This window comes from Gopherus flavomarginatus, chromosome 8 (assembly GCF_025201925.1).
Source record: "Gopherus flavomarginatus isolate rGopFla2 chromosome 8, rGopFla2.mat.asm, whole genome shotgun sequence".
Taxonomy (NCBI): Eukaryota; Metazoa; Chordata; order Testudines; family Testudinidae; genus Gopherus; species Gopherus flavomarginatus.
In genome coordinates this window covers 1,962,790-1,989,679 of record NC_066624.1, presented here as the reverse complement: position 1 = coordinate 1,989,679, position 26,890 = coordinate 1,962,790, and the positions used below count along the sequence as shown (strand labels likewise).

The window sequence follows — 26,890 nt, the reverse complement described above, 5'->3', positions numbered from 1 at the left end:
GCGGTGCCCAGAACTGGACACAATACTCCAGTTGCGGCCTGACCAGCACAGAGTAGAGGAAGAATGACTTCTCGTGTCTTGTTTACAACACAGCTGTTAATGCATTCCAGAATCACGTTTGCTTTTTTTGCAACAGTATCACACTGTTGACTCATATTTAGCTTGTGGTCCACTATGACCTCTAGATCTCTTTCTGCCATACTCCTTCCTAGACAGTCTCTTCCCATTCTGTATGTGTGAAACTGATTGTTCCTTCCTAAGTGGAGCACTTTGCATTTGTCTTTATTAAACTTCATCCAGTTTACCTCAGACCATTTCTCCAATTTGTCCAGATCATTTTGAATTTTGACCCTGTCCTCCAAAGCAGTTGCAATCCCTCCCAGTTTGGTATCGTCTACAAACTTAATAAGCATACTTTCTATGCCAACATCTAAGTCGTTGATGAAGATATTGAACAGAGCCGGTCCCAAAACAGACCCCTGCGGAACCCCACTTCTTATACCTTTCCAGCAGGATTGGGAGCCATTAATAACTAACTACTCTCTGAGTACGGTTATCCAGCCAGTTATGCACCCACCTTATAGTAGCCCCATCTAAATTGTATTTGCCTAGTTTATCGATAAGGATATCATGCGAGACTGTATCAAATGCCTTACTAAAGTCTAGGTATATCACATCCACCGCTTCTCCCTTATCCACAAGACTCGTTATCCTATCAAAGAAAGCTATCAGATTGGTTTGACAAGATTTGTTCGACACGATTTGTTCTTTACAAATCCATGTTGGCTATGCCCTATCACCTTACCACCTTCCAAGTGTTTGCAGATGATTTCTTTAATTACTTGCTCCATTATCTGCCCTGGCCAGAAGTTAAACTAACTGGTCTGTAGTTTCCTGGGTTGTTTTTATTTCCCTTTTTATAGATGGGCACTATATTCACCCTTTTCCAGTCTTCTGGAATCTCTCCCGTCTCCCATGACTTTCCAAAGATAATAGCTAGAGGCTGAGATACCTCCTCTATTAACTCCTTGAGTATTCTAGGATGCATTTCATCAGGCCCTGGTGACTTGCAGGCATCTAACTTTTCTAAGTGATTTTTTACTTGCTCTTTTTTTATTTTATCTTCTAAACCTACCCCCTTCCCATAAGCATTCACTATATTAGACATTCCTTCAGACTTCTCAGTGAAGACCAAAACAAAGAAGTCATTAAGCATCTCTCCCATTTCCAAGTCTCCCGTTACTGTTTCCCCCTCCTCACTGAGCAGTGGGCCTACCCTGTCCTTGGTCTTCCTCTTGCTTCTAATGTATTGATAAAAAGTCTTCATGTTTCCCTTTATTCCCATAGCTAGTTTGAGCTCATTTTGTGCCTTTGCCTTTCTAATCTTGCCCCTGCATTCCTGTGTTATTTGCCTATATTCATCCTTTGTAATCTGACTTAGTTTCCATTGTTTATATGACTCCTTTTTATTTTGCAGGTCATGCAAGATCTCGTGGTTAAGCCAAGGTGGTCTTTTGCCACATTTTCTATCTTTCCTACCCATCGGAATAGCTTGCTTTTGGGCCCTTAATAGTGTCCCTTTTTATCAGTTTTAGGTTTATTCCACCTTTCTTGACACTTTGTCCAGGAAAGGTGGCCAGGGAAGGAAGCCCTGAAAGATCCCATGCCTGGCAGATGTGTCTTTATTTTGGACTTTCTCTGAAAGGCAGACAAGGGAAGACAAGGTGTCAGTTGGAGAAAGAGGCAAATTCAATAGTGGAGCAACAGCGGTGTCTGTTACTCATGAGGTCTGATCCTCCATTGCACTCCAGCAGTTTACACCAGTTACCCCACTGCAGCCCACACAGCTACACAGTGTAAAACTGGCTTAATGGAGGGGAAAATCGGGCCCTGGGGGTGACTGAGGATTAGAAAATGGATGTCAGTGATGGAACTGCGTGGTGACCGTGTGCATGACGAATGACTGGAACGTATGCGAAAGGCAGGGGCGAGGGCGGGCTCCCTTAGCAAGAGAATCCTGCTGTACTGAACACCGACCGCAAACTCTGCAGCAGCAGGAGCATCTGCACCTTACTCACGAGGGCTCTTTTAAACCAGGGGCTGTGCAGCAGCCTGCGACTGGCCCTCCTACGTTGTCTTCAGCCCTCCTGTTATTTGTGTTACCTGCTACAACCCCCAGCACGTTGGGTGCACTCATCGGGTTGCCCACTGCTGGGCAAACTGGGGCAAGTTCCCTCACTGAATCACTTGCAGCTATTTTCTGACTTACATCACTTTTTGCATCACTACGGAATTTGGCCCGAGGCTTCCTTGGGAGACATCCCTGGTCTAGAGTTGGCCCAGAGTTGCAGTATAAATATTCCCTCCTTGTGGAGAAAAGGAGACATGTTCACAGCTTCATTTACAAGAATCTTTCTCTAAGTATCAAAATGAGCGTGTGGTGAAGAGGGGCATCAGCACCATGTCTACCTCACTCCGACCAGAGGAGAGTGCAGAAAGTGGGACAAGGGAGCAGCAGTGCCAGAAGAGAGCAGAACTAGATGTCAAGAGATCCATCCTAGCTCAGCCACGTTAGTCCATCCTATGGAACCTTGGAAAAGACACTTCAAGTCTGTGCCTCAGTTCTTCATCTGCAAAATGGAGACACGTCTACCCTACTTCAGAGGAGTCCTCAGGTACACAGCCCGGGCACCACCAAGGCTCTACCATGTATTTTGGTCTTGTACTGGTCTGCTCAGAGGGGTTCATGGAACTGTAATTCACTGATGTTCATAAAGTGCTTTGGGATCATCTAATAGAAAGTGCTGTAGGAATGCAAAGTAACAAATAATATCCAAGGCATTAGGCTAGTCTTGTATTCAGTTTTGCATATGATTTCCCATACACTTGTCTGTCTCTGAGTAGAGCTTTATTCTTGGCAGTTAAATGACAATTATTCATTTATGATGATGAGGTTTTAAAAAAAAAAGTATTCAAACTGATTTGCAAGTAAAATACTGGAGTCCAGACACTCCAGGTGTCCTGCAGGGAGTCCAGGGTGATTGCGCTGGGGAGACTCCATATGCATGCATGGGAAGCAGCATCTCTCTGCTATCAGAAGTCATTTCTGACCTACCCATAGCACTGCTTTTGATACTGAATCATCACATCTAAAAATGTTCATGATTCCAGGAACTTCCAGCCTGAATCCAAGAAAAATAAAGGCACTTTCCCCTAAACCAGCATCTCCCTAAACCAGCATCTCCTTCAAACATGGGGACACGGCCACTGTACACTGTGTTAGATAAGGTGCGCTCAGGGAGCAGGGCAGGAAAGGAACAGGTGTTCCTGCAGCAGTAATTCCCGTCCCAGCTGAGCATGTTAAATAAAACTTCTAACCTGCTTAAGAGACAAAAACTGCTGGAGGGCCAAGGCGGAGGGCAGAGGAAATCTATTTACTTAGCTGTACCCAAAGCAGGTTAAACATGGGGACTGAATTGTCCAGCTGAAGAGAGATTAAACCAAACTTTCCTGTGAACGTTCCCCAGGGCCTCACAGAGGTGTCATGACCTTTCCACCTGACCCACCGGTACAGGGCAGTAGAGAATCAGGTAGAGCGTCTTCAAAATGTGGCAGAAGTAAGTAAGGAAACATGATTAGGGCACTAGCCTGGGACTTTGGAGACTGAGTATCAATTCTCTGCTCCACCACAGACTTCTTGTGTGACCTTGTGTGACAAACTGGGAATGTTCTTAATGTTTTCTCTGAATACTGTGTTGGTGCCTCAGTGTCCCCTAGGCAGTTCTTAAGTATCTGGCAGAGCAAAGGGCCAGTGCACCTAAATGCCTGGCACTCTGTCTCCTAGCAACTGATGGCCTGGGCCCCTCCTCTGCAAAGGTGCCAGCTGAAGGTGTTGGAGACAAAGGGATCAGGTGACCTCCTGGCCCGGGAAAGGAGCTAAGCAGAAAGGAGGGGCTGGAGGTGGTTGTTAGTCTGGAGCTGGCTGGGGATGAGGAGTGAGGGCAGATGTGGGGGTCTGGCTCACTGCCCCCCAAAATGGACCCGGCCGAGGGGTCTGGTTCGCTGTATCTACAAGCTCTGTTTTAGACCCTGTTCCTGCCGTCGAATAAACCTCTGTTTTACTGGCTGGCTAAGAGTCACGTCTGACTGCAAAGTGGGGGTGCAGGACCCTGTGGCTTCCCCAGGACCCCGCTGGGGTAGGCTCGCTGTGGGAAGTGCACGGAGGGGCAGAGAATGCTGAATGCTCCAAGGAGAGACCCAGGAGGTGAAGCCGTGTGAGCGTCTTGCCCTGAACAAGTCTGCTCCAAGGGAGAGGAGGCTCCCCAAAGTCCAGACTGGCTTGGTGGGGGGCAATTCCAGAGCATTGCCCGGGGACTCCATGACACCTTGGTCTTAGTCTGTTCTGGAAAATGGGGATAATAGCACGTCCCTGCTGCACCAGGGTGCGTGAGGATGACTCGATACAAGACTGTGAGGTACTCAGACACTATGAAAATGGGGCTGTAGAAGTACCTAAGAGACAGAAAGCGGATCTCTTAGCCAAGGAGAAAAGCAGCTGGATAGGAGTTGCCCAAATGGAGCCTTGATGATAACCATAAGAATAACAGAACCGTTAGATTTGTGTAAGGGTTTAATTTTAGGTCTAATGCAATAGCATTGCCAATTCTTGCAACTTCATCATCAGTCTTGCAATATTTGGTGTTTTTCTTAATGCCTCAGCTCCTGGAGTCAGGGATTATGCGAGAATCACAATCTTAATTTAAAAAGAAAACATCTAGTCCTCATGGCTGCACAGAGAATCATGAAAACAAGAATCCTAAATATTCAGAAAAGAGAAAGTAAATAATATTTTGGGTTCTTCTAATTTATTTATTATCATCATTTTAAAGCAAATCTCATGATGCTGGGAGTTCTGGCTCATGGTTTTTCAATGTTTGGCAATACCTCATTGCTAATAAATCCATTTCCAGCATGGCCATATGCTAATTCAAAACCACATCTCTAATGTTATAATGTAATTGGTGGAAAAAAGAATTACCTAAGGCCTAGCAAATGTATCCAACAGACATCATATATTACTGAACAGGTGCATTAAAAATTAAGGTTATTTGTTCTCAGGGTGGATTTTAAACATTTATTTCACAGCATAGTATCAAGGGATTTTTAGTATTAGGATTAGACTTCATATTAAACTCTGACACATAATTTGTACATTGGTTACACCTAGTAAATGGAGTGGCTTTTCCTGCAGTTTGAGATCAAAGAGCCAGAATCTGGCTAGAGAATGAGTCCTGCATTAGAAGCGGTAGGGCATACACTTAATGAATAAAAGTTACCTCCGGGAAGAGAGCTTACATAAAGCCAAGTGGAATGTCAGGCACACATATCCCTGGTACTGGCTCTGTGCACAGGTGTGAATTTTACCCAATGGCATGAAGTTTTCTGCTCTCAAAAATGGAAAAGAATCAACACATTAGTCTAATGAAATTATTGTAGATTTTGTTTGCCTACTCCAACAGGATAGGAGCACCCTCAGGAGTTTTAAAAATCTACTGTGCAGTTAGTGGATTAATTGCAATAGTAAGTTCCTGCATTCTAGCAATGTTATAATTTTCTATAGTTTCTTTTTGCAAAAATTGCTATTTTGTCTTTTCAGAAAGAAATCTCATTCTGATAAGGCTTATATCCAGCACCTTAAACTGGTTACAGGCTCACAGCATTATCGCTGCCAGGAAAGCGGTTATGGACGTACAAAACATTGGGAGAATCGAGAAAAGTACCTCTGAAATCAGTTAGAAAGACTCCAGAGTCTACATGCTCCTTGATGACTGTACCAACTTCGGTTAATGCTAAGGGGATATACCCATAGCCAGGCAGAGCTCTCCAGCTCCAGCAGCTATGGTTTTATTAGCTCAGAGTCCATTCCCCTGCCCAGCTGGGATTGCAACCTATAGAACACCAGTTTGTTTTCCATAATGGTCCTAAATGTCCCCAAACAAAGGGCACTTCCTACTCCCCAATTCCGCAGGCCATTTGGGACATGTTTTCAGATATTCAGTGTAAATTTCCATTTTCTAACCTGTTCCTCCCATGTATGGCCCCCTGTTATTGCCTCAAGGGACTGATATGCTCATGGCATATTACATTATGTCTCTGAAACGCCAAGCTCAGACATGAAATTGCAATGAATTAGTCACATCACTATAGTCAAAAATTGAAATCTGCTGTTGCCAGTTGTTGTACCCTGTGGCAGCCAAGTTCATTAATTTGGGATTCTTGAGCTCCACGTTATCTGACATAATTTCCTCAGAAGCCCTTTGGTTCTGTCTTTTAATCTAGCTCATATTTTTCATAATTTTAAATTTGACTCCACCTCAATGAAAAATTTAACACACAAAAGTTAATGAGAAAAAACCTAAACCCAGATCAGAAAACAACTTATAATCATATGCCTCCAAAGTATCAAATGCTTAGTTTGTTTAAATGATCTTTTTCAAATTGTAAAACATTTATTCTTGCAAACACCCCTCTCCGCACACAAAGTAGCATAAAATCCTCTTTTAGTTAGGTACTTTGTCCTACAAACATATTACTACTTCCCAGGAGGAAAAAATTCCTGGATGCTAATATGAATATTATTTCAAGGCAAAAATAACTGCAGAGGTAAAACTTTATTCAAAAACTAGAACTTTATTCAAAGTTTTAAAGACTTATTTAACCTTGGTAGATACCTCCTAGAGAATTGCATTAATGAAGACTACGACCCTACTACAGCTTGTCAGACAGATGAGAACATCAAAGTGTTTCAAAAGGGAAGAACTCGAGGCTTTAAAAGCAGTCAGAAAAACAGAACTGATAAGAAATAAGTGCAATGCCTGAAAAGAGTGTAAGAGCAGGATTCACTTCACATTATCGACCTCTGGACTAAGGACTGTTAAATTCTATAGGAAGAATAAAAATGAGACCAAACTAATTTGATCATGTTGGACTATATTACCTGCATTTCTGGATATTAGCTATACAGGCAGTATTGTACTTTCACTTCTTAAAGTACGTTGTGCTCTCTTAATGCTACACTTTTGTCAGTTTAATATTTCAAAATGTTTTGCAAGATCCAGGAGCAGTGAAGACAGGAGATATGTAAAGTTCTATAAAAACACACCACCCTCATGACCTGCTAATGGCCTGAGCCAGACTCACCGAAATCAGTGGAAAGGCTTCCATTCATTTCTATGGACTTTGGATAAAGCCCTAATATTGTAGCCTCGAGAGTCTCCACAGACAACCATGCTCAGCTGTGCAAACTATGTGGAGATCTTATGTGAATGAATATCCACTAACATCTAGAATGAGACAATCAAACTCATGTTCACTTGTGACCTAGGGAGGATCTAAAGATACCCAAGAAGTAACAGAAACATTATTGCAACGTGTAATCCTCATGAGACACACTTTGACTATTATGTAGTAAATGTTTTGTACAATCTCCAGATCACAGTATAATAAACCATGTTGCTTTGCCTAGTCTCTATACAGGAATCAGTATCAGTAAGTGGAGATTCATGAAGACCTTCAGTGAGGAATGACTGTTTATAGTTCACACTGAAGAACTTTTCAGAAGAAGGAAACTAAGAGTGAGTTAGCAACTTAACCACATACCAAGAAAAGTACAGCCTGTCTGAGCTGCGTAGCCACCAATCTACATTTCTTCGTAAGACCACACACCAACCTCTACAACCTTCACACAGTATATAATAGTTCCCTAAAATGTTCAGAATAATATTGTTTTGCACCCAGCATGATTTATAATTAATCTCCATTTTTGTCTTCTGCAACGCATGCTGAGTTTGCAGTCTGCATGCCAATTCTGGAGCAGCAAGATTTAAATCCTCAATGGAAAGAGCTACAGCTGCTGTAAATGTTGGGATTAATCCCTTTAATTCACAAAGATCTCATCTGAATCCCATTTCATGGAATTCATTGTTGCATTAGCCTCCACCAGGGCTTTATTTGTAATGTCCTTGCTGTGAAAGAATTGGAAGGATGATGTTTTAGTTGCTAATTTCATCGAGCGAAGGCTTTTTAAAATACATTTTCTGATACATGATTATTTGAAAACCCTTGAGCTTAATCTCAAAGGAACAAACAAACATAACAATACATTTCATTCAGATGGCTTCATCTGTGAATGCCACTGTCTGTCTGCATAAAACGGCTGGTTCTCAGAGACACTTGTATGTCTGTCTGCCAGTTTTGATAGTGAGGGCACTGCAGTTGCTGGGGCTATAGCCCCCTGTCCCAGGGAAACTGATGATCCTAGGAGATCTGCTGGAGGCACAGCGGCCCTGCTCCTCTGGCCCAGCTCTAGGACTCACTGCCCACACCCTTCGACTTCCTTGTAGTGCTGGGCTCTAGTGAAGCCAACCTGTGACTTTCCGTGAATCCCCTCCTTGCCGCATAAAGGAAACTTCCGCCTCACAGAGGGGTTTTCACTCAAATGTCAATGCAGCCCTAATATATCCTTGTTGGCTCTGTCCACCCTGTGGGCCTAGGGATGGAGGAGTGGTGAAATAAAAGAACCAGCTGCCTAAACCCCTTTCACATGAGAAAGTGAAAATCTATGCACAAAAAGGATGATCTCTGTTCCACAGCTGGGAATTTACCACCCTTGTGCAATGGCAGTGATAGATATCTGTCCAGTAAACCTCATTTTCATAAGACAAACTACCCAAAAGACAGCATGTCCCCTAACACAGCCTTTAACTACTGGCTCAAAACCAATTCGGAGAGCAGCAGCATCCACCAAATTGTCAACGTAGGACTTCCTGTGGCCTGGAGGTAGGTGCTGTTCCCCGCAGCTCCCTCATCCAAGTACTAACCCAGTCTGGGGGAGCTGCAAAGATCCTAGCAAAAGATGGTCAGGCTCCAAGGTACAGCAAAGTGTCTTCTCATCTCAGTGTTGGACTAATCATAGAGTAAAGCAACTGGAAACACAACCAAAAATGAAAAACAAACTCTAATCATGGCCCAGGGCTTGTTGCCAGCTGGAAATAATCTGATGAGATGCCAGCAAGCTCATTACTATCCAGCATCCAAAATAAATTGTATATTTTCAAAAACCAAAAGATGTGTAATCACAGAAATTCTATAATGTCATTTACCCAGGAAATAGCATTATAAAACAATCTCCCTCTGCTGTTTGAAATTGAATCTAGCCATGGAATTTTGTAAATGTTAATAAATATTAACTGTTTTTTGGTTTTGTTTTGTTTGTCTCTCAAGCAAAACAAATCTTATCATGCCATTGCTACGCCCTTAACCAGCTCATTAACCTAAGTTCATGGTGATAAGATGGTGAAAAGTAATGAAGATCAAAGTTAACACTGTTTTCAAAGCATAATAAAAGAAATAATCCATCAAGTCTAGAACTGAATAATTACTACTGGCAGGAAATTTTCTAGAAAACATTACAAAGCAATAGCATTAGCATTCCTCAATTAAATACATTGAGAAAGGCATTCCTTCTGCATCTCACCAAACTCTTCCAGCCACAAGACCTTGCATGGTACATCTGAAAATTAAGGACCAAGCTACAAAAAGAAAATGATAAGTTCCAAGCCAAGACACCAGAAGAAATTCAATTCAAATTCCAATAGACACCTTGGATAGTAAAACCCTGAAATATAGCTGCTCTCCTTTGTCACGCAACCAAATCTTAGCTACATTACTCAGCAGTGACTGTTCTGATCTGGAAGTATCAAGTGCACACCGGCTTCCTCATTAAAATTTCACCGCAGAGTCACATACTACACCCATGTCTAATTTGTTCTTTTCTGTTTTATTTACTTGGGCCTCGTATGGAGAAGAGACCAGCTGAGTGATAATCTGTTTTCTTTTTCACACTGATATTACCCAAAAGGGCACAGCAACAGTGATTTGCTTTCTTTACTGGTCTCTTGCTCTCCTTTCTATGAGTATTTATGACTGCGGTACTGCCATATATTACAAGCATGTCCAGGAGAAAGTGATCATCTTTTATGTGATGCGACTACTAATGGAACATAAAATTAATAAAAAGCTAGCACAGCCTGTAAAACTCTATGTAAAGTGGCATATTTCACAGTTTCTCCTTTAGTGACCTGGGAAGGAAGAACATATTTAGTTCAAGGCCCAGATCCTCAACTAGTGTAAGTCATTGTAGTGCCATTGATGATGATTTACACCAGTTGAGGATCTGGCCCTGTGTGATCAGCACCTCATCCGTGTTCCACAGATACCCTTATATTACAACTAATGCGGTTTGTTTTCCCTCTCCTCCGCCCAGATTTATGTACATTAGAATCTCCAGCTCTTAAGACTGAGAGGGTCAAAAGAAGGATTTAATTCAAAATAAAACCAGCATATTTATCTTTATATCATGTTTGTTGGTATTAACATATTTTCTAACAGCTAATTAACTGAAAGTAGAGAAGGTTCCTAAACAAACATCCCAAAGTATTCCAGTTTTTGTGACATCAGAATTTACAAGAAGAAGAAATTCACATTCTGGTCAGAGGAGAACCCAACATCTTCTAACAGCGGTTCTACAAGTGTGGCCTGTGGAACACGGCTCGTCCATGGAACTCTCCCTGCGTCTGCAGACAGACCGCTGCTCACTCTGTGCTGGCTCCTCTGCTTCTCATTCCCAGGTGCTAATTTGCATTTGAAGACAGCTAAATCCACACTAAGTACTTTCCCAATGTTACCTTTCTATGTAAATACTGTAATTGCTGTAGGTGCCACAGAAATGCTGCATGATTGCAGCCCCATGAAATCCAGTAGTCCTCCAGGCAATCTCTCTATTAAAATGGGATCCATATTTGAGAGTGCCTGGTTCCTGCTAAGAGAGATGACGATATTTTGCATTTCAATAGCACATTGCACCTCCAGAACTGGTTAAGTCCTGGATCCCAATGGCCTGCTCTAACCTTTAGATAACTTGCCCTCCCAGTTCTGCTACTGGAGGTTATGTTTGTTGTGTTGCTGCATTAGGATGGAGGAATGTATTAATCCAGCTTTCCTGCACTTGCATTTAAGGCTGAGCAGCGTAGCCTATAAAATATGTTAAGCAGAAATTAGGCTTTAGCCTAAGCGTAAAGGTGTATGGGAAACTGAGCATGCTAGCGTGAGCAGAAGTTAGAGATAAGTTGGAAGCAGCAAGCTGGGAAAATAGATGTTAGCAAAGCCACGTCCTATAGTAATGTTGCTGCTATGTTTTGGGTATAACTCCTTTGAGCAAGCTTCTAATGAGTGTTTTGAGAACGGTTATTTTTTAAAGCTATCTATGCTGATAATACAGGAACGACACTGATACAGATGTTAATTTAAATAACGTGCAATCTCAAGAGTTAATAGAGAGGTGGTGGAAATAATTCTGGTAAGGGACAGTTTAATGTTAATTAGTATTATAGCGGTTATAAAAGGAGTAGCCTTGCTAGGTGGCAGGAGAGCTCCAATGAGTAGCAAACTGGTATCATTAGGTTCCAAGGTTAAAAGTCAGCCCCTGTCAGTGGACTGACCTCCCATTGATACATCATTTCATCTTGGAGTGTAAATAGAACTGTAGCATAGTGTAAATGGGAACTGCAGATCTGTTTCCTTAACTAATCATTTTTCTTTCAAATAAAGTTTGATTTTATCACTCAAAGTGTCATCTCACGGTCTTCTACTAAACACATTTTCTGTAGCCAACTGAGAGGCTCAAACCTGAAAGCTAAGTTGGCTTTTATTGCACCCTTATTTTAACTGACTTAATATGAATTGGGATCATTTCAACATAAAGGTTATGATAGCTAGAGACTAATCAACTCAAATGAGAAGGCATTGTGATATTGCTGAATGTTATGTACCAATCCACCTAATTCCGGAATGCCATTTGAAGCTTCTGCATGTAGGTCACCCGTGTGACAGTTCGGTCACAGAGACCCCCTTGGGACTGTCAGCTAACATGCTGAAACTACCTCTGAGCCCGTTTTCCACTGCCAGCTTGGGACTCCAGAACTCTGCCTCGTTGAGCCAGACACGCTAATCTGTTGCAACACAGACCCAAAGCTGCTGACTTTAATCAAAAACTGCTCAGCAAGTCACCTATCTCCAGCACCCAGACACCCAGCTCCCAATGGGATCCAAATCTCAAATAAATCCATTGTACTGTGTCTAAAGCTTATACAGGGTAAACTCATAAATTGTCCACCCTCTAGAACACTGATAGAGAGAGATGCACAGCTGTTTGCCCCCTCAGGTATTAATCACTTACTCTGGGATAATTAATAAACAAAAATGATTTTATTAAGTATAAAAATTAGGATTTAAGTGGTTTCAAGTAATAACAGACAGAACAAAGTAAGTCACCAAGGAAAATAAAGCAAAAAGACGCAAGTCTAAGCTTAATACATTGAGACTCTGTTTACATGTAAAATCTCACCCTTAGAGATGTTCCAATACGCTTCTTTCACAGACTAGACTCCTTCCTGTTCTGGGCCCAATCTTTTCCACTTGTACAGTCCTTGTTACTTCCAGCTCAGGTGGTAACTAGGGGATTTCTTATGACTGGCAGCCCCCTTTGTTCTGTTCCACCCCCTTTTATAGCTTTGGCCCAAGGCAGGAATCTTTTCCCTCTCTGGGTCCCCACCCCTCCTTCTAAATGGAAAAGCACCAGGTTTAAGATGGATTCCAGTACCAGGTGACCTGGTCACATGTCCTGCGAGACCCCAAGCCTCCATTCTTCCTGGCTTGACTTAGAAGAACACAGGAAGCCTTACAAGTAAACAGAGCCATTTACAACCAATTGACCTGGTTAATGGGAGCCATCACGTTTCCAAACTACCATTAATGGCCCACACTTTTTGCATAATTACAGTAGGACCTATATTTCCTATTCCTAATTTCAGATACAAGATGATACATTCATACAAATAGGTTGAACACACTCAATAGATTATACACTTTGTAATGATAACTTACAAGAGACCTTTTGCACAAAGCATATTCCAGTTACATCATATTCACACTCAAGCACATTTTCATAAAGCGTACAGAGTGCAACGTCACGGTCAGGGCACTGTAAACATTTATTCACAGATGATTTCCAGTTCATTAATGAGCTGCTTACCCACTAGAGTTATGCAGAATCCTTTGTTTGGAGGGTAGGGAAGTTATTTCACCATCACACCTACATCGCAATCCGGTCTAACTGTGACGGTGGAGGCCAGCTGGAGCAATTAGTGGCAGCACCAAGAGGAGCCATCAAATGAATCACAGTGCTACTCCAGCACTCACTCCTCACACCTAGGCCAGCGATGGCTAGGGGAAAAGTGAAAGCAGCCCCTGGAGGAAGAGGCAGCAGTCCCTGTCTGGACTCCAGAGGGGCACTGCACAGAGGGTACTGTGCCACCCAGGGCTGAGCACGAGATAAGCCCATAGGAGTAAAGAGGTGCAGAAGCAGAAGAATTATTTCCAAAAGGGGACTGGAGAAGACAGCAGCAGTTGCAGAGTTGCTCCGCCATCTGGTGCCACTAAACCACAGCTGCCTCTCCCAGTTCTAAGGATCTACCCTAGAAAACTTTGGCACTGCACAGTGAGGGACGCAGGCAGGGATTCCCCGTCCTGTGTAAGTGCCACACTCCCTTACATCTCCGGGGGGCTGCTAGGCTGTGTGTCACCACAGAGACTGGCCTTGGTTTCAGATGGGACTAGATAAAACCCCAGAAATAAGAGACAAAGATCAAACTATAGTCCAAATCTGCAAATCCCAGGGCTGGTGTAAGGAAAGGTGGGCACAGCAATTGCACACACCATACAGAAGAACACAAAGCAACACAGCCAACCTTGAACCCAAATGAAAACACCAACACAAAATTAACCTGGCTTGCCAGGGAAATAACACCGGCTACACCACATCCTGCAGAAACCTGCCTGATCTAGAAAAAGACCTGCATGTAGTCTGGCTCCCCTACCTGCCTGCCACTCACCACCAACTGATTTATTTCAGCACAGAACTGCTTGGCTTCCTATTAGCAGTGTGACGAGATTGTAAGTCTCTCTGTGTTGCTTCCTATTCACATCATTTCCCGTGTAACTTCTTGGACATTCTGCAAAACTATTTGCATCATTTATGTTAGATGTATTCTTCAGACACCCCTGGAACCATGCCTTTAAACTGCAAATCAATACTTTACTCAGCTGAGGTGCGTAAACCCCACAATAGTGGCTGCACGGAATTTCTTACAGTATACTGTGACAGTAACATTTTAAATACACAGAAACATAGTCCAACCACAGGACTCCAATGGGTCCAATCCTTTGAATAACCCCTTCCCATTGCTAACACACCCAGTGCAACAGGCAGGGGTAGGTCATATGCAAAAACCTCAAAACAATTAGCTAGGTGAGAAAGACAAAGACACTCCAGAGACCCCTCCTCAAACCCATAAGCACAGGAGGGCTGCCAAATGACAATGTGCCTGCTGCTTCCTTCTTCAGATACGTCCAAGAACAGACATTTCTGCAGTCCGCAGTGTCTGACTCACTCGTTTACTTCCACACAGCCAGTGACCTTTCCAGCAATGCCATAAAACCAGTTGGAGTTTTGCTAGCTTTAATTCTGAAACCATGCAGCAAGAGGCCTGGAATTCAGGATAATCTGCTTTTATGGCAGGACTAGATAGTGTGGAAATACTCAAGAGACTGATTAAGGATTCAATTGGGGGGATTAAGCTACAGTGAACTAAGGCCACTTTACTTCTCAATGAGACACTCACATGGGGGTTTAATGCACTTTAATTTATGCCCATTAACTTCACACCTTTAGGCAATTCGTCTGAACTCCCCATGTAGACAAGCCCCAGAGCTTGAGACACCTCACCAGTGATGGCAGCATGGCCAAGATCCTTCTGCTTTAATCAAATCATCTGATAATCTGCACTGGAACCACGCTGGAACAGAAGGGCATCTGCTCAGCCTGCATGTGACAAAGGCAAGGAAAATCAGAAAGCAGTGGAACTGGAATCCCAAAAACAACTGGGGCACCCTGTCATAGAGTAACTGGCTCTCTGAGGGGGCAGGGTCCAGTGCCCTTGGACTGACACTAAAACGAACGCACCTGGGCCTTATAAAAGGGGGAGGCAGTTGTAGGTTGTTGGCAGATGCCTGCAGACATTGCAAGGGTCAGAAGGCTCTTGCAGGGCCCTGAGTCAGCAGGGAGAAGACACCAGGCGGGAAGGCCAAACTCCAGGCAGCGGTGCTGGGAAAGCAGGGAGACAGACATGCAGGGAGGCAGGGCTGGGCCCCATTTGGGACTGGGATGAAAGAAATAAATTCTTAAAGAGAGAGTAGACCCCCAGGGAATGGGCTGGGCCCAGCTGAAACTGGGGTGAAGGCCTGGTAAGTCTGACTTTTCTTTTGAAAGACTTTGTGGAGAACTTAATAAACTGGACCCAGAAGGAGGAATTTTTTTGAACACGTGGGCTGCACCTGAACCATACTGGCCAGCAGGGGGCGCTGAAGGGCAGGCGTACCCTGCGACATGCCCAAATGAAGATACAATGACCCACTAGGCAAAAAACACAAAAAAACACACACTTCTGTAGTATCCTCTTTACATGAAAATACAGGCCGAGGTTTTCCAAAGCGACTAGTGAGTCTGGGCCCTCAATTGGACATACCCTTATCAGAGCCTGATTTTCAGAGGTTTACGACTCAGCACTTCCAGAAACCAGGCCCCTTTAAGATGTCTCAAACTGGCCACTCAAAATCACTAGTCCCATCTGAATATCATGGCCCCCACACCTGGTAATGCTGCAGTACATTATCACAGATCTTTTGTTTATTATGGCCGGGTTTGCAATACCTCAGCAGACAGAATACTGGGCTAGATGGACCTTTGGTCTGACCCAGTATGGCCGTTCTTATGTTCATATGTTATGTTCTTATGTGTTAAGTTGGTGTCCCTTTAATAGCTCCATGCCTCAGTTTCCCTAGCTGAAGATTTAATAGTTCTCTATCTCACAGGTGTGTTGTGATGCTCTCTGATGAAGCCACTACAGGAGCAAAGACTATCATCATCATCATGGTGTCAGAACAGGCCCAGGATAGAATGCTGAATGCTGGAAAGAAACAGTTATCTAGCCAGTATGTATTGTGACAAAGTTCCTCCTCTATCCTGGTGGGTCTTGCACTTATTGGTGGATTTGTTCACCTCAGAGATTCACCATGTGGGTCAGGGTACAGCCCAGAGACCTTCCCCTCTGGTAGAGCCCACAGTCCCTGTCAGTTCCTCCTGTGTCTGATCAGGAGTTGAGAGGTTTGGGAGGAACCTGGGCCCACCCTCTACTCCGGGTTCCAGCCCAGGGCCCTGTGGACTGTAGCTGTCTAGCGTGCCTCCTGGTACAGCTGTACGACAGCTACAACTCCCTGGGTTACTTCACCATGGCCTCCTCCCAACACCTTCTTTATCTTCACCACCGGACCTTCTTCCTGATGTTTGATAACGCTTGTACTCCTCAGTCCTCCAGCAATACACCTTCTCACTCTCAGCTCCTAGTGCCTCTTGCTCCCAGCTCCATGCATGCACATCACAAACTGAAGTGAGGTCTTTTTTAAACTCAGGTGCCCTGATTAGCCAGCCTGTCCTAATTGATTCTAGCAGTTTCTTCTTAACTGGCTCCAGGTGTCCTAATTAGACTGTCTGCCTTAATTGGTTCCAACAAGTTCCTTCTTATTCTGGAACTGCCCCTGTTACCTTACCCAGGGAAAAGGGATCTACTTAATCTGGGACTAATATATCTGCCTTCTAACACACTTCTGTAGCCATCTGGCCCGACCTTGTCACAGTATGTAACACCAATGTGCCATTCCACTTTCGTCATGGCCCAGACCATTCTCTTAGGCATAGCCATAGCCAGAATATCAACCCCAAGTGTTCCAGTATCATGAGCCAGGTCCCCAAAATCATGAACTTGCCTTAGAAATCATGAGATATTAAAACAATACACTCTGGGTTCTGTTTACTTGACCTCTGGGTTCTGAGCCCTGAACTGTTTGTAGATTTTTCTCTGCACCTCCCTTTTTTCAAAAGGGAAACTGATATTCTCATCTAGTCACATAACTCCAGGAGCTGATGCTTTAAGAAAAATACCAAATATAATGAGACTCATAATAAATTTGGAAGATTTTAGACCAGTGTAAATCGAAGGAAACACCACTGAAACCCTTCTCAGTTTATACCAACATAAACAAGCCCAGAAAGTGCCCCTTAAGGGCTGGCTTTGTATGAGTGTCAAGACTGCAATAATTGTTACTTAGCACTGTGGTACTGCTTCAGCAAGTAACACGGATTGTAGTAATGCAATGCAGCATGGCACAAAGGAGCTTACTGCAATCTCTTTCCCATTTTAATTTTCTTGTAGTTATGAACTTAGAGAAGTCACATTTATTGCAAGGCACCTTCACATATTATTATTCATGCAGCTCCTTTCATATATTGTCAGCCAGACAAAGGAAACATTTCTTATTCAGCGTGAACAGTACTCAGCAATGAGACAAACTCTATATCAGCAGAAGTGATATGGAATGACATTCACAGAGCAGTCATTTTCCTTTGTCTATTTCCTGCACTAGTCTTTATGGAACTCTGAAATGTACACAGGTCCGGCACAGTGCTGCTGGAAGGCAACGTGCTCCAATGGATAGGACTCTGAACTGGAAATCAGAAGCCCTGGGTTTTGTTCCCAGATCAGCCACTGACCTGCTGAGTGACCTTGGGCAAATCACTTCCCCTCCTTGGGGCAGGGTCTCTCCTTCCTTTGCTCAGCATCTAACACAATGGAGTGCTAATCTCAGGTGTGGCCTCTAAGCATTGCTGTGATCCCAACAACAACAGGATGGCTAGTAGCCTTCAGGATTTCATCACAGAGTGAAATCAAAGTTCGTGGCTTGTGAATTCAGACTGCCTATCTTAGTTCTTCTGTGTTTGACTGCTGAGAGGGAACTGAACTGTGCAAGGCACATCCTTAGCCCTTTGGAAGCTACAAGCAGCAGCTGAGGGCAATCAAAAGTGTGGGCGAAATGGCATCTGCTTAGACCACTCATCCTTTCTAGAAAACTCTTGCGCTGCTTAACACTCAAACTCCACCCACGTTAGCCTGCTATTAAGAGCAGGTCCTTTCCCTTGCGTGTGTGTTCAGGGGTTGCGTTCCTTCTTAAATTTCACCAGCTTAAAATGAAAATCCTAAAGACAGACTCCAAGGCCTTCGATTCTGATGTATCTGGGACTGAGTCATGAGCACAACACGAACACTTGGGCCTTGACTTAGTCCCTGATACAGCAGAATCGAAGGGCTTGGAGTCTGTCTTTAGGATTTTCATTTTAAGCTGATTGCTGATAGCACTGGCTGCTCTGCAGAAGGAAGCCTAGAAGACCTGAGCACTCCAGCTGGAGAAAAGGCTTTCAGGCCCCTAGCAAGCATCCTGGAGCCTGGCAGCTGGCTGGAGTTAATTTACCTGGTATTGATGGATATATATCTATAGACCCAGCGTTTCAATCTGTCCCTCCTGACCTTTATGACTTAGTGTCTTTCACCATCTCTTCCTTCCTAAGACCCCACAGTACTGCTAAAACTGCATGCATACATTGACCTAACGTAGAGTAACATTTAAAAACACCTAGCTGGATCAGAAGACCACATTTTTTGTATTTACAGATGATATAGCTGAAGTCAATAAGTCAATTACTTTTACACAAGATGTCTCCCTCAAAAACCAGTTGTCCAAAGCTGCTAATAAGCATTCTCCAATTCTCAATTTCCACACAGATGAACATTTGAAAGTCAGAAAGCAGATGATTTTACAGATGCTTTAATTACAGAGATCACCTGCATAAGACTAGAGACACAATGTGGAAGCCTATTGAAATTACATACTGATTTCACCTTTAGATCATACACTCTCTGGGGAGGGTCTACTTTTGTGTTCGGAATGCTCTTTGTATATTTTGAACACAGTTTCCATACACTTACAAATAATAACAGTGCAGACTGCTTTAGTTTTATAATGAACAGACAATTACATGAGAGTAAGGAAGTCCATGAAACTGCCCACCCTTAGCACTAGTGTTTGGAAGCTGCTGCTGCTAGTGCTTTTACTGGGAGAAGTTACCTCTCCTTTGACTGATTCCCTCCTTTTAAAGAAGATGCATTTTCCCCTGAATGCATAGGAGGAGAGGTCCCATTCACATGGAAGCATGGAGGTTAATGACAATAGCTATCTGTGATTGCTAAGTTGGTACATATTAACCTTTGGTCCAAATGCTGCTACCACAGTACCTGTGTTACTTGAAACAGGAAATCAAAAGATCTTGTATATTTAAAGGGCAATTTTCTAGAGCAGACAGACAGACACACTATGTGACAAGCATAACCTGCATGAGTATTTTAAATGTTGACAGGGATTGGTGTGGGCTACCGAGAAGGATTTAGGATGGTTTTGGTTCACATGCAGCATAATCTGCTAAAATAAGTTTACAATTAATCTGTGCTGGAAAGGACTTGGAATGAAGATGCTCTAATACGGTGTTTCTCAACGACCAATGTGTGGACTGGTGCCAGTTTCCCTGAGATCTCCCTGACACAGTTTAGAAAGGAAGCAAGTTGGTCCCTGGTATCAAAAAGGTTGAGAAAAACTGCTCTAATTAGGGTGACCAGATGAGAGGAACAAAATATCAGGATACCTGGGGGGAAGGGGCCGCCGGTGGAGCAAAAAAAACAAAACAAAACAAACCAGAGTGCCGCCGGCAGAGCAAAAAATAACCCGGGAGTGCGAAATATTGGGACAAATAGTGTCCCGACCAAACATCAGTTAGGACCCGGGACAAACAACTAAATATCGGGACATCTGGTCACCCGAGCTCTAATACACATCCGCATACTGAACCTGGCCTTTGCCATCCCTACTGAATTGGTATGATTTGGAATGCACGCTTCATGGGCCAGGCAGCTGCTGTCTTATCTATAAACTGCTCTGTACACCCAAATCCATCTATAATTATTAAATAACAGCACGAGCCAAAGCCATATATTTCACAGATCTCTGGACAAATACCCTGGTGATGATGTTTTCATTCCTTTCAGTAATTCTCAGCAAGTATCACAAGGAATACACAGCGACCAGCAAATGCCATTATAGAAAATAAATCACACAGCTGTGTTGTTTCCATGCTAACGACACAACTTAGAGTTCCGTTACAGTGACTGCATTTATTCACGGTGATATCTTACCATCAATAAAACTGACTGCACGCTCGCATGCTCATTCCTAACGTCATATGCCTAGTAAATTCGGCCACTTATTTTTCTAAAAACCAAATCCCAGACACTGCATCCCTTGTGTATCTGGATCATGCTTTCTAGGCTGGGTCTGAGAACGTATGGCTGTACGCTGTCTACTCTCATCCTTGTCTCGCCTTGTCCTCTGAAAGGACACTCATGTAGTTCATCAACAGAGACTAAAGGAGATCTCTGGATGCCTCAAATCAAAACAAAGTCCTTATTGATTTTCGTTGATTTTATTGTATCTGTTTGCAATCTGCCTACTGAGCCAAATGCTGAACTCTCATTCTGCTCAGACAGGATTCTCCTCTGCACAGCCTTTCCAGAATGACACCTTAAAGGCCCTCCTACCCTTACTGCGATCCAAGGTGTTACTGTGTGTGCTATGAAATGTCCGGCCTGGACATATACTGGCTGATATGCTCTTGGGGGCGGAAACCAGCCCTTCCTATCAGAAATATGCAAAAATCAGAAACAAAACTGAAAAGTTGCCAAAAATTGGAGATTTTCACGGCCCGGTGTCAAAAAATCAGTCCGAAACCCAGCACCATACAATGACTTTCAAAATCTACACAGAGCCACCCAGAAAATGCAAGGTTAAGAGCTAATGTGAATATTGCAGTCTGGAATAAAGTCATAGCCAAAGTGTTCACACTTAAACAGCAGCAAAGTGAATAAAAAAGGTAACTCATGTCAAGATGTTTTATCTTTGCATCCTGAAGGTCACCACGCATGCGCTCTGGCAGACCAGCACGGGAAGTGACTTCCAAAGGAGAGAGCTCTCTATAGAGACAGTATTTCACCAGTTCTGGAAACTCACTCCTAGATCCCGAGTACTCCATCCAGTCATAACGGCCACAGGAGAGACTTTATCTGGAAAGAAACTCTTATTTTGATTTCATTCCCAAACATGTCTCTATTCTGGCTTGGCAATGCTCAATAAGGATATTCATAGATTTTAAGGCTAGTGGGGACCATTAGGTCATCTAGTCTGACATCCCATGTAATGCATGCCATAAAATTTCAGCCAGTTACCCCTGTATTGAGCCCAGTAATTTGTGTTTTACTAAAGAATCCTTCAGAAAGTCATCAGTTCTTACTGTGCAGATATCAAAAGAAAAAGAATGCAAAATTTCCCTTGGTACTTTGTTCCAAAGGTTAATGGTCCCTGTGGCTGCCACTGTACCAAGAGGATCAGCATCCACTTAAACACCCCTTTAATATTAAACTCACAACAGCCTACCAGGTTGAGATAGACAGGTTTTTACCTTGAAGTGGTGTTAACGTATGTGATGTATTCAGCTAGGCAAGGAATTAACCACGAGCTAGATGTTGGCACACTACTCTGCATCACAATGAGTTCATCCTCGGGGAAACCTAATCTTCATGCCATGGTGAGCACCTTGGGAACCATTTTCATGTCTCCACTACTTCAACCTGACCTTGTATTGAAGTGAAAGATGCTTGTTCAAGCAATTAATTGTCTGTCTTTGGGTATATACTCATATACTCCTGAGCCTGATACTTTTTCATTTGAAGATTTAAATATCTTCATTTGCCTTGCAATCATTCCTCAAACTGATTTAAACAAAATTTGGAACTCAGTCCATTCCATCAAATGCACTGCAACTGCTACCAAGTTTTAAAATTAAAAAGTGCTTCTACTTATCTTTCAGCAGTTCTACCTCCTAACGCTCTACTCCATCCTTTGATCTGAAATCCATGTTTCCACATTGTTAGTCAAGCCACCAGTCTCTGCAGCCTGGTGAGTACGGTAGTATCACCATTCGTGTACTTATCTTTCTGAATACAGGCTTTGAAACATGGGAAGCTGAAACATCTATGCTGGTTTTGAATCAGTTTTTGATTTACGTTCTGCTTAGGTACTGAAGAAAAATTTCGTGCCAACAATGGTCTGAAATATTTGCTTGATCAATACTTCCATTCTCATTGCCTGTAACTCACAGTCCTAACATCCAAATGGTGTACATTTATTTACATCTGCCCCTTGGCACTATGTGGCTTTTTAAAATATGTGGTAATATCAGCTTTAGAAAAATAGTTTTAATAGTGATTCAGTCAATACACCTTCCATATAAATGTAAAGAAAATCTCCAAATGTGATACCATTTTAGAATGAATTATCAACATAGGTATCCAGTAACCATGCGCTTTTATCAGAGCTGATCTGGCACTGAAATAGGTCTGGTATATTATTACAATTTCTTTGGGCAGTCCTCAGATCAACATATGATACTATCTCAGAAGGATGCACCCAAAAAGCCTTCCCCATGTGCGAATTATTGGGGGGGTGTGTGGAAGGGAAATCAAGAAAAATACTTCCGTTATGAGTCAATGGATAGTATTTGTCCTAGATTAGATGTACATTTTACATTCAAATTGCAGTTCTCAATATTACTGTACAGCACCATATTTTTATTACATTAGCATATACTAGTATTAAAACTGCAATGGCAGCAACTACTGTAAAATTTAAATCAACTTATGCAAAAAGAGTGTATTGCACTAGACTAAGCTCTGGCAATACATGTACCTTCAATAGGAAATACATTTTTTCAGCATTTTACAACATTTATTCCTTTCTGCACAAGTGAAGTGCAGAATGCGAGTTTCCTGGAAGGCAGAAAACTGATAAAACCTGAAGATTGGTATATTGAATGACAGGTTTTTTTATACAGGCTGAGTCTCAAGTGATCTGAAGTTCACAAAATTGTTGCATATCAAGACCTTGCAGACTCAGGTACAACTCTGGCCATTGTGAACAAAATGTTTCTCTCATCTCTTGTACAGTCCTTGTGAACAGGCACAAAGGGAGAGCCAGATTGTCGGTTTCAATACTCCTGCCAAGACAATTGCTGTATGAAATTTCTAGTGACATGAAATGGCTTTTGATATGCAAGATCTAATCTCAGTGATATTCTTTCAACCCTGGCTTCAGACAAGTGCTATCTGAAAAGGCAGAGTAAGAGTGGGTCAGGCGTGAGAAAGTGTATGAGAGAGAGATTGGGGAGGGTTGACAGTTCTCAATGTTTTTGCCTTTCTTTGTCTCATTTTGGCTTTAGAAAATAAGCACACAGTGAAATGAAAAAAGCACAAGGGGGCGAAGCTCACCAGAACATCCGGCTGCCGTGACTCCCTAAAGGTGACATCCAGACCTTGAGCAACTGGGGGTTTTGTGGGAAAATTCTCCTATGCAGGAGGCTGGAATTCACTCCACATGAAGTTCAGTCTTTAGAAGGTCACTACTCCAATTTATAGGGTGCCATGTCCTTCTGCCCCCTACATCCTCCCCACAGTAAAGTTTTAGGCCTTTAAAGCCAATTCAATGTAGTTCTGTTATGGTAGCCCCTTCCCATGACCTCTACACTGACCTGTACATGGCCTGCAAAGAGCCCCTCCGACTCACACAAAATGCATGGTTTTGATGAAAAACCTGGCGTGATTTGAAAGGACTGACTGAATTTTGAATTGGGATTCATTCAGACCTGAAACTAAGAGGCAATCTAAGGGTGTGGGGGTTGAAGACACAATTAGCAACGAATAATTTATTTATCGAATTGAGCTTTTTCCTGCTTGCAAACTGTTCAGGAACAGATCACAAAGGTGTCACATTTATTCATCATTATGCTTGAATTTCTTTGCAAAAAAATTCCCCTTGCATGAGACGCTTTGAAACAGTTTGTGACAAATACATAATAGTCATACTTCTAAATGTGGCCAGTTGGTTAATTTTATGGCTTCTGTTCACTGACTGGATGGGTTATGTAACTTTTACTAACCAATACAACACAAATTGCCTATTTCAAATATGACAGTCAAATATATAAATGGATTTTCACTGTCAGCTGTTTAAGACAAATGTATATGCTCCTTCCAAATATTTCCTGCTATTTAAAGGAAATCTACCTCCTTGTTGCTCAGACTGCCATACTGATAGTTTCAAAGACAAGATAACACCTCTCCATGAGAAAAAATTCCAAAATAGTCATTTGGCAGTTTTGACGTCTAGGAATTCACACTACATTTCCTGTAATTTTACTTCAGTGAGGATTGTTCTGAAGTCAACCAAACCCAAATTGAAATTAATTTGAAACCACTGATTTAGATGCAACACCAGAAACCATCTCAGGTTCATTTAAATATCTTAGCTGAGCTTGGAAATCTGAAATCCAGTGGATTTTGCATGGCGTTTGGTTAGGTGACGGCTCTGGGTGGCTGATCTTTGGTCTTTGTGCAACGCCTGACATTTCTAGAAAGCTTTGCCATGACCCAATTGGGAAGATAGTAGGCTATTTTAATCCATTTGAGTTCTGTAGAGTTGATCCAAAGCCCTCTGGGCCAGCATGACATTTCCATTGATTGTCACATGCTTTGGAACAGGCCTTGAGTGTTTTAGGCTCATTCTGTATCAATTCAGGTTACAGAATAATCAAGAGCCTGAGTAATAATAACTCTGTACCTTTACTCACCAAATATTTTGACAGGTTTCCACACACTTCTGCCACCTTATATCCCACCCTCCTTCTACCATTTCTGGAGGTCCTGAGTAGCATGTTCGGACATAGACATTTTTGGAGCCTTTGACAATTTTGGGAAAAAATGAAATGTTTACAAATTATATTTAATATTGGAATCATTACAAATCAATTCATGAATATAGATTTAATGTCTTCTTCTCAGTTTCAGAGGAATATCCAGGGCCGCGGGGTGGGGGGGAAAGTGGGGCAATTTGCCCCAGGCCCTGGGCCTCGCAGTGGTCCCACAAGCCCTGGTCCGGCGGCGTTCCGGGTCTTCGGCGGCATTTCGGCGGCGGGGGGCCCTTCAGTGCTGCCGAAGACGAGGAGCGACTGAAGGCCCACCCGCCACTGAAATGCCCCGCGAGCCCTGGCCTGGTGGCGATCTGCGTCTTAGGTGCCATTTCGGTGGTGGGAGGCCCTTCAGTTGCTCCAGGTCTTCAGCAGCGTTTCAGCAACAGGGGCCCCTTCAGTGCTGCTGAAGATGCAGAGCGACTGAAGGACCCCCTGCCGCCGAAGACCCGGACTGCTGCCAGGTGAGTACAAGCACCACAGCTCCCCCACTTTGCTCCAGGCCCCCTGAATCCTATAGGTGGCCCTGGGAATATCTGCTGTTTATGAAGTTAGTATAATTATAAATAAAGTCTATTCAACAACTATGCTAAGCTTCAAGGACAGAGAAACAACAGAAGTTTTAACATGTACACACACGCACGCGCGCACACACATGCACACACCATGAATTTTCCTCATTTTTAGAAAGAAGTGATTTTTATGAAGTTAGAACATTTCTGAAAAAAGTCAATTAAACAACTGTAAAAAGTCTTAATGACAGAGAAATAAAGTGTTAATATGTATATCATGCATTTTCCTCATTTTAGAAGAAAATATTCTAATGCAGTTAGTACATTTCTAAATAAAGTAATTAAATAATTGTCCAAAGTTTTAACAACAGAAGAATAAAGGGCAAGTGGATACAATTTAAATACAGATATCAAGCCTTTTCCTCATTAGAGGAAAATATTCTTTTTATGCAGTTAGTACATTTCTTAATAAAGTCATTAAATAATTTTATAAAACTGCTAGTACAATTCTAAATAACTTAAATATATGCCAAAAGGCTTAATGACAGAAAAATACAGAAGTGTTTCTATATGTATGCATTCATGTCCGCAGGTAGTACAATTCTAAAGAAAGTCTATTGAACAATTATACAAAGCTATAATGACAAAGGAATAGTGTTAATAAGAAAGTGCTAAGGATTAGTGTGAATACACACATACACACACAAATCAAGCATTTCCCTCAGTTTCAGAGGAAAGTGTTTGTATGAAATTATACATTACTATATAAAGTATATGAAACAACTACACTTCACATAACATATGTTAATTTAGCAATTGGCTTAATTTGCAGAGACCCTAACGTATGTGTGACGTACTGAGAAAATGATATAAAACCAGTCTGAATATATGCTGAATGTGGGTTGTCTATAAATAGCACACAATTTGGATGAAATGTATGCGTAATTATTTTCGGAAGGAGGTCAGAGACGGTGAGTAGTGCTGTGTCCTTTGGGTGTGTGCAGAGCTTTGCTACATGTCCTCTAGAAAGTAATTAAGACCGTTTCTCTGTGTTTTATACAAAGTAGATACCTGTGTTGCCTACTGCCACAACTGCTGAACCTGCTCTAAAGATTTCAGAAAAAAAACATCTTTTTGCTCATAGAACTTCTCTTAGGAGTTTGGGGCAGTTTCAAAAGGGTCTCTCCAGTTCTATTTCAATTTGTTAGTGAGCAGCCACAACTGAGAGCCATGTGTGTGACTTACTTACAAAATAATAGAAAACCGTCTGAATGTGAGTTTAAGGTGATTTATCTGTAAGACTGTACAAGTTGGTTTGAATCTGTGTTTATTTGTTTTGGGAAAGTGGAGGGAAGGTGTGTGTGTTGGTAGTCTGTGTTGTATGTTTTGCCAAAATATATTTTTCTGCCCT

The 26,890-nt window shown here is 42.5% G+C and overlaps 1 protein-coding gene across 4 annotated transcripts in view; it reads right to left on the bottom strand.

Annotated features, from left to right (window-relative positions):
* The window catches only part of HTR2C (5-hydroxytryptamine receptor 2C), a 433,471-nt gene that overhangs the window by 163,789 nt on the left and 242,792 nt on the right, over positions 1-26,890 (bottom strand). For 2 of the 4 annotated variants that reach the window (XM_050964945.1, XM_050964949.1), the window contains one exon: positions 14,903-14,998. The exons of the other annotated variants lie outside the window; for them this stretch is intronic. In XM_050964945.1, coding sequence (XP_050820902.1) covers positions 14,903-14,998 — 96 coding nt within the window. The remainder of the gene's footprint in view (positions 1-14,902; positions 14,999-26,890) is intronic. 4 annotated transcript variants of the gene reach the window in all.